Here is a 7,802-nt window from a genome sequence, read left to right as displayed (position 1 = left end):
ATATATTTTATTTATTTATTTATTTATTTTTTGGACTATAAGTCACACTTAAAATCCTTTAATTTTCTTAAAAATCGACAGTGAGCCTTATGTATTAATTCTGGTTGTGCTTAGTGACCTCGAACTGATTGTATGTGGTGCACGGCGCTCAAAAATCTGTCAAAATGAACTTGTTTTGCTTAATGCGCCTTATAATCTGAAAAATATTGTATATTCTGTGATTTGTTGTGTTGAAAACTGCATGTTTCATATTCAAATCATCGTTTCAATATGAATTTCATGCAGCAAAATGACAGTTTTAAAGGTAAACACAAATCCTTGTGTGTGTGTGTGTGTGTGTGGGGGGGGGGGGGGGTAAGATTTAAGGTGAATCCTTTGTAAGACCCTGGGGGGGTTCTACCGCTCTCAAAGCGTTATGACAGGTTACACGCACCCTGGAGGCTCTGTCGCTCTCTGTTTGTCAAAACAGCATTTTCTGCCTCAAACGTGCAGCGAGGCGTTTTGTACAAAGTTCTCCGAGGTGATATCTCCTTTCACAAATTCCTGCTTTAACGTGGGTTCAGCGGAACGGATGAGAAATTTAAATGGTCAATTTCCAGTTTATTGGAGGGAAAAACTGGACATTTCTGGAGATTTTTCTAGATAATTTGTATTAAACCAGGTGTTTTTGTCTTTTCTCTCCATGGCTCAGCCTCTGATGATGCACTGCCGCACCTGCTCCCTGGTTACCAGCTCAGGTCACCTCATCGGAGGCGGCCGGGGCGACGAGATCGACCGGGCCGAGTGCGTCATCCGCATGAACGACGCGCCCACCGCCGGGGGTTACGCCAGGGACGTCGGCCGTCGCACGTCCCTGAGAGTCATCGCTCACTCCAGCATGCAGCGCGTCCTGCGCAGTCGCCACGAGCTGCTCAACGCCAGCCAGGACGCCGTGTTCATCTTCTGGGGCCCCAGCAACTACATGAGGCGCGACGGGAAGGGCCTGGTGTACAACAACCTGCGGCTGATGAACCAGGTGCTGCCCAAGCTCAAAGTGTACATCATCTCCTGGCAGAAGATGCTGCAGTTCGATGATCTGTTCGAGAAGGAGACGGGCAAGGACAGGTGAGCTGTCCCCACATCACAACCTGTTACTATGAACGGGCCACGAGGGACGTGACTGTGGAGTTAAGTTAGCTCCTTTGTTGACCACTGAATTAGTGTACAACTCAAGTATTCATATTAGTGTGTGTGTCTGTTAGTAAAATATCTCAAGAACCTGAGAACAGATGTCAATGAATCTCAAAGTAATCAATGGATGTACTTTTACAACTGGAAGTCCACCTGATTCAAGATGGCCACCACAGCCCTTACTGAACAAGAGTGGCTGTAACTCAGTCAGTCTTACAGATACTGACTACAACGAGGTGGTAGTAGCTGAGAATCCTCCCCGACACATTCTCTGAGTGCTGATTTCACAAGATCTTTGTTTATAACTTTGGCAAGGAAGATGGTGGACAATATGCACTCCTTCAAAGTGCACATGTGTTAGAAAAATAAATCTTCAACCAACTGGCATATAAAAAAACTCATCATCGGGTGTACATCTACGACTGATTTGCTTTTAACGTCAAGCTAAATCAAGATGGCCGCCACAGCCAAACGACATCAGAATCAGAATAAGCTTTATTATCATTGTACCGGGATGCAGTGAAATTATGTTCGTACAGTCGTCTGAAAGATGGGCGGAGTGCACGTTGCTGCTGCTCCTGAGAGCGCGGCCCCTTAGCCTTTTTCAGAATACTTTATTTTAGATAGAAAAGGGGAAAAAAAGCCATGAGGGTAGAATTACAAAAAAAATATCTCTTCACATCTTGTCCCATCAGGACACAATTTAAGACGTCAAAAAACTCTGCCAGTAAGCACATTTATAACACGTTACATGTGTATTAACAGCAAGATGGTGAGATTTGTCCATGAAGCACTTCCAGATAGACCATAGTCCTGATAAGATGTTGGTGTCAGCCGACACAGTTCTGGGTGGTGGTGGTGGTGGTGGTGGGGTGGGGGGTGATAGACCAAACTTTTCCTTAGTTTACACATACTGTATCTCAGGAGAAGTTTGATAAGTCGGCCTGCTTTCAAGGCCAACTGGGGGGGTCAGGTTCAGATAAGCTACAATTGTTGATTTCTTTTCAGGTTTTTTCTTGTCAGTCCTGCTGGAACTTTCTATCCAAAATGTTCAGATTAGTGGGCATTCCACTGGTCCGTGCTTACGAGCCCCGCCAAGGTCGTTTCCAACATGCTGGCGAGTCCCAGAAGCTTCAGGCGGCCTGCGGTTCTCACAAATGGACAGAAAACACAAACATGGCTTTAATGCAGTCAGGTTTACAGAGCAGGAGCTAAAATGTGACGTGGCAGTAGCCGAGAGTCGTTCCCAACATGCTGAGGGTGACATCTATTGTGTAACACTTTTAAAGTTTGACCAGAACTGCAGCTTTACTTCTCAACGTGACGGTTTTAGACCAGAATATTGACATGAAAGACGGAGGGAGGGTGATATGTATTCCTTTTCATGTGTTTTGCAAAATCCCACTGACTGTCTTAATTTATTTCTCACGGTTATTCGCTACATTGAGTCTCCAGTGCAGGACGTCCCACTAGTAAAAGTCACAGTATCATGTTCAGCTCCTGCAGCTCCTTAAAGAAATGGGGAAGAAAAGTAAGATGCAAAAGTCTTTTTGATTACGTAGCGCTGGTTCTGCATAATTATTAAAAAAAAAAAAAAAAACATTGAAGGATTCAGTTTTAATGAGTCCAAGCAGAGGTTTCAGTCTGGTGGCCATTAATGCTGAATGAATCTCCCACTGTGTGCTCAGTGGTTATCTGCCTGCTTTTTATCTGAGCTTTTGTCTGGAGTTTCAGTGCAGATTTAATCTGAACTCAGTTTAGGAGAGAAGCCAGGGGAGGAGCGTGCCAAGCAGAAGATTTGGAGATTGATGCGGAAATCCATCCTTCTGAATTTGTGCCTGTAGAAAGGGGAGCTTTTATTACCGTTATTTACTGTTTTTCATCTTTTGTATTATTGGGCATGAACATCTGCGAGGCGTATATGAGGTCATTTCTGCTCTGTGGACTGTTAAATTAGAAAGAAGCCAAGTTTTATAGTGTTACTGTTACATTTCTGTGGGAGATGTGTTTAAAATAATCTGTTTTTTATGCAGAATGAGACGTTAACTAGCGCAAAGCACGAACCTATTTCCTTAGCAACAGCTGCAACATAGCAGCGTTTCTGGACAATCAACAAGGTGATCAGCAACTCTGCAAGCTTGTAATTATAATTATTGGTTATGTCTTTTTGGTAAAGATAATTGAAATGGTGCGGGAGGAAGCCACATTCACAGATTTTAATAAGAAAGGCAGAGCAGCTTTGGGAAAAAGGCGTCTCTCTGCAGCCGTTGTGCTAAATTACCAAGACAGGATGAGCCTCAACTGGTGATTAAAGGCAAATTAGCTTTTAAAATATGTACTTTATTCCAGCTACTGGTTTATGTTCCTTTAGTGATTTATTGTGATCTCCAACAGCTTGACCTCAGTTTTTAAAACGAGATGCGGATTTTGTGACTCACAATCATTCTATTACCCAAAAGATCACGTACAAATCCTTTTAAAGCAGACCGTAACCCAACAAAACCGTAAAATCGCTCTGTAGTGATTTCTGAGTAAAGGCTGCGCTCACAGCTGAGAACACAAAGGGAGGCTTCCCGGCTGAAATGGATCCAGACCTCCTCTCTGAAGTGGATGTTTTCACCTGAAACACCCACAGCTCCCTGCAGAACTAGAATAATTGGACACTTTAGCCAAAAAATGCTCCCTCCTACTTACAACAGGTGGAGAGTGACCTTTAAAGGCCACACACACACACACACACACACAGGTTTTAAATTGTTTTGTGTGATAAGGTTTCTGCTCAGGTTGAAGGTGGGGAAACTTTAGCTGAGAGACAGGAAATGTCAGTGGTTTCTTTAAAGTATAATAAAAAGGATAAATGTGAACTTTGTCACACAAACAGACAAACACGTTTGCGTTTCCACACGTTCAGCCGTAGAAATGCAGCAAAAGGCCCAGAATTACTTAAAGGGATGTATATTCAATGTGAACGCGGTCGGGATGAGGATCAGTTCCTCCAAATCTGAGGTCATGGATAGGTGCGGAGTTGGCAGTGAAGCGGGCGTTGTACCGGTCTGTCGTGGTGAAGAGAGAGCTGAGTCAAAAGACGAAGCTCTTGATTTGCTGGTTGATACGTTCCTACCGTCATCTATGGTCATGAGGTTTGGGTCGTGACTAAAAGTGGGAGTTGTAGGCATGTAGCTAAAACTACATTTTCTACCGGAAACAGAATCAGATCTTGTTTTAACACAATATCATTCTAAATAACAAAATGGGATACATATATCTAGACATTTCATTAAGTTAATATATTATCTAATAAAATTATATTTCAGTATTTCACCTGTCGTCTTTCATGATGGAGCTTTAGACTAAAATCTTGTGTTGAGAAATAATTTCAGCATAAATAATTTTTTATATATAAGTCCAGGGAAAAAGACAAAATATGTACAAAATATAATTCGGTTACATTTCTGTCTATATATCTGTATTATGCTAATGTATGCTTTAGTAACTGCAGTTGTAAAATTAAAAGAAAACAATTGGAGGTTTTTGTTCCAGATTTTTTGTTTTGAAGTGAAACCAGCACGACCCATTTTTATATCTATTATATGATTTATGCAAAAACTACAAAACAAAACGTTGGAAAGTGTTTTTTATTTTTCTATGATGGTCCAAATGTTTGCTCACTGAGACTCAACTCAACCTTCAGATTGACTTCCTCTAAATACATATATATATTTATGTCCATCACCAGGTGCAATGGAGGAGCAAGAGGGTGGCCAATGGTGGCCTTGGCCATTATAGAATAATCTTTAGGCACCCCAGTCATTTGAGTAAATTATACTTTTATCAAAATAAAAACTAGACAGCATAGTCTCAGATGATGAGGTGACTTGTTTTATATGATGGTGATTTTCACGTGGAAACTCAATTTTTCTTAGTGACCTTTTCAGCGGCATGGTGGCGCAGTCGGTAGAGCTGTTGCTTCTCAGTGAGAAGGTCACCGGATCGAATCCCGGTTCGGGGGCCTTTCTGGGAGGAGTTTGCATGTTCTCTCCGTGCATGCGTGGACTTTCTCTGGGTCCTCCTGTTTCCTCCCACAGACTAAAAACATGCATGTTAGGCTGATAGGTAACTAAATTATTCCTAGGTGCGAGTGAGAGAGTGAATGGTTGTTTGTCTCGTTTGTCTCTTTGTCCCTGTGATGGACTGGAGACCTGTCCAGGGTGTCCCGCGCCTCTCGCACAGTCACTGCATGGGCAGCAGTGAACCCCATGACCCGAAAAGGAAGAAGTTGGTCAAAATAATGGACGGACCTTCTTTACGATGAAGTCACACACCAAAATGGACGTCAGCACGTAGCTTATTTTTCAAGTTATGCAGCTCACAATGTTTATTAAATACGTATATGGTGGCAGCCATCTTGGATTTTGACATGGAAACCTAATTTTCAAAAGGAATCTTTCTTATACCCAGATGAAGCCACACACCAAAATGGAAGTGGAAACCTCGCTTATTTTTCAAGTTACCTTGCTCATAACATTCAGGGAATGATGGACGAACAGAGGGAATTTTTACTTCCTGCGACGGGGGACAAAAATATATGCACTTAGTGCAGCCAAGTTATTTTTTTAATGAAAATGAAAAGCAGAGTCCAAAGATTGCAGCTTCCAGGGTGTAGAAACGTCAAATAATGAACAAAATCTAAATCAAGAATAACTCTGGAAAGACATTTTGTTTTTATTATCTTTTATTTCTCTCATTAAATATAAAGCAATAATGAGAGAGAAGCTGAATTCAGACAAAGTGCGCTGGAAGTCAAGTTCAAGTGGGACAAGAACATTTTAAGAAATCAACCCTTAACCTGCATAATCGACTCAGGTCGAACTTGTTAGGTTTAAACTTTTCACACTTGAAGAGCTTCATTTAAAATAAACTTTAATCATTTTAGAAGATCTGCTGCGATTACCTTGAGACAAAGTTGTTCAAATGATTTTACAGTTTACACTAAATACACTAAACTTTCAAACTATATTATATCACGATGACAATAAGCTCAGTGATAAAATACCTGTTAATATTGAAAAAAGAAGCATTAACCAGAAAAAAACACCTTTTTCTTGGTTCTTTTACCTGTTAAATATGAAGGTTTAAACTTATATTGTTTCATCCAAATTGTGTTTAAATAGAAATATAATTTTAGGACTTTTAAACATGTTAAACAGGAACTTTTGCTAAGTTTAAAGTAACAGTGAAAACTCTGCTATTTTTATTTTTCTATTGATGAATAAACATGGCGTCCCGCTCATTCAGGCCCTCCAGCTCTTTGCAGCCATTGAAGCTAAGAGTTTGACATTTCCCACCACATTATTCATCCGTATGCTCATAAACGAGGAAGACTTCCCAAGTGAAATTAGGTGCACGGCTTCTGATAAAAGGCACCGTGGATCCACCGCAGACTGACAAACTGCTGCACTTAGAAGTGTCTAATCTGCAAAAGGAAAGTGTGCATGTGTGCATGTGTGCTGGTGTTCTGTTAAAGCCCCGAGGCTGTGTTGTGTACTTCCACCTCACAACAAATCAGCACACTGCAGACAACCTGGCTGCTGTCTTAATTAAATGAAAACGAGAAGTCTGCGCTTCAGCCTCAGTAACATCGCTCGGAGTCGACGCCGCTGTTTGCGTCGTGGGCAGATCCTAATAAAGATGATAGTTGGACAAGAGAGCGTTGTCGCTGTTCATTACGCCGTCACTCAGCCGCTGCACGCCGGCTGATTCGGGAGGTGTGGTCCGTTTGCTCGCACAGCGAAGCCACAGAAAATAACTCCTCGTAGGCACATTTTCCCAAAGAACACGATGCTGCTCAGGAGGCTGAATCAGGGAAGTGTCAAGCGAACACGGAGGAGGAGAAACGGATTTGCTTGATTGGTAGGAGTAAAACACAGACTAGTTTTGAGCTCTTTCAGTCTGGTTTTAAACAATTACACGGCACCGAAACAGCTTTAGTAAGTGTTTGTAACGACATTCTGTTTGTAAATGACCCTGGTCAGGTTGTGATGCTCGTACTCCTGGACCTTACTGCTGCTCCTGACACTGTTGACCACAGTATCCTTATATCGTGGTTTGAACACTAGGATGGGATCATTAGAGCGGTTCCGTTCTTATCTGAGTGGCAGGAGCTTTTGTGTTAATGTTGGTAATGTGTTGTCTGCTTCACCGCCTCTTTCCTGCGGGGTTCCACAGGGCTCGATTCTTGGACCCCTTCTATTTTCAATGTATCTGCTCCGTTTGGGGTCTATCCTGAGGAAACATGGTCTTTCTTTTCATTGTTATGCTAATGATTGTTGGATTTATCTGCCGTTAAAACCCAATAGTTCTTGCTCCATTCACCCTCTGTTAAAATGTCTTGATAATAAAGCATAGATGGCTTCATGCATGCCATCTCTCTGACCTACTTCAACCTTTTGTTCCTTCTCGGGCGCTGAGATCATCTGACCAGCTGCTTTTGGTTGTACCAAAAACCAGGTTGAAGCTCCGAGGAGATCGGGCTTTTTCTATTGCGGGCCCTAAACTCTGGAACAACCCCCTCCCACACACACACAAACACACACACACACACACACACACACACACACACACACACACACACA

The 7,802-nt window shown here is 42.1% G+C and overlaps 1 protein-coding gene across 1 annotated transcript in view; it reads left to right on the top strand.

Moving 5' to 3' along the window:
* The window catches only part of st6galnac5a (ST6 (alpha-N-acetyl-neuraminyl-2,3-beta-galactosyl-1,3)-N-acetylgalactosaminide alpha-2,6-sialyltransferase 5a), a 62,342-nt gene that overhangs the window by 39,868 nt on the left and 14,672 nt on the right, over positions 1–7,802 (top strand). The window contains exon 3 of the mRNA XM_037681884.1: positions 692–1,104. Coding sequence (XP_037537812.1) covers positions 692–1,104 — 413 coding nt within the window. The remainder of the gene's footprint in view (positions 1–691; positions 1,105–7,802) is intronic.

This window comes from Nematolebias whitei, chromosome 9 (genome assembly GCF_014905685.2).
Source record: "Nematolebias whitei isolate Nwh7 chromosome 9, NemWhi1, whole genome shotgun sequence".
Lineage (NCBI taxonomy): Eukaryota > Metazoa > Chordata > Actinopteri > Cyprinodontiformes > Rivulidae > Nematolebias > Nematolebias whitei.
The sequence above is the reverse complement of the archived record's forward strand: the minus strand, read 5'-3'. Positions and strand labels throughout refer to the sequence as shown.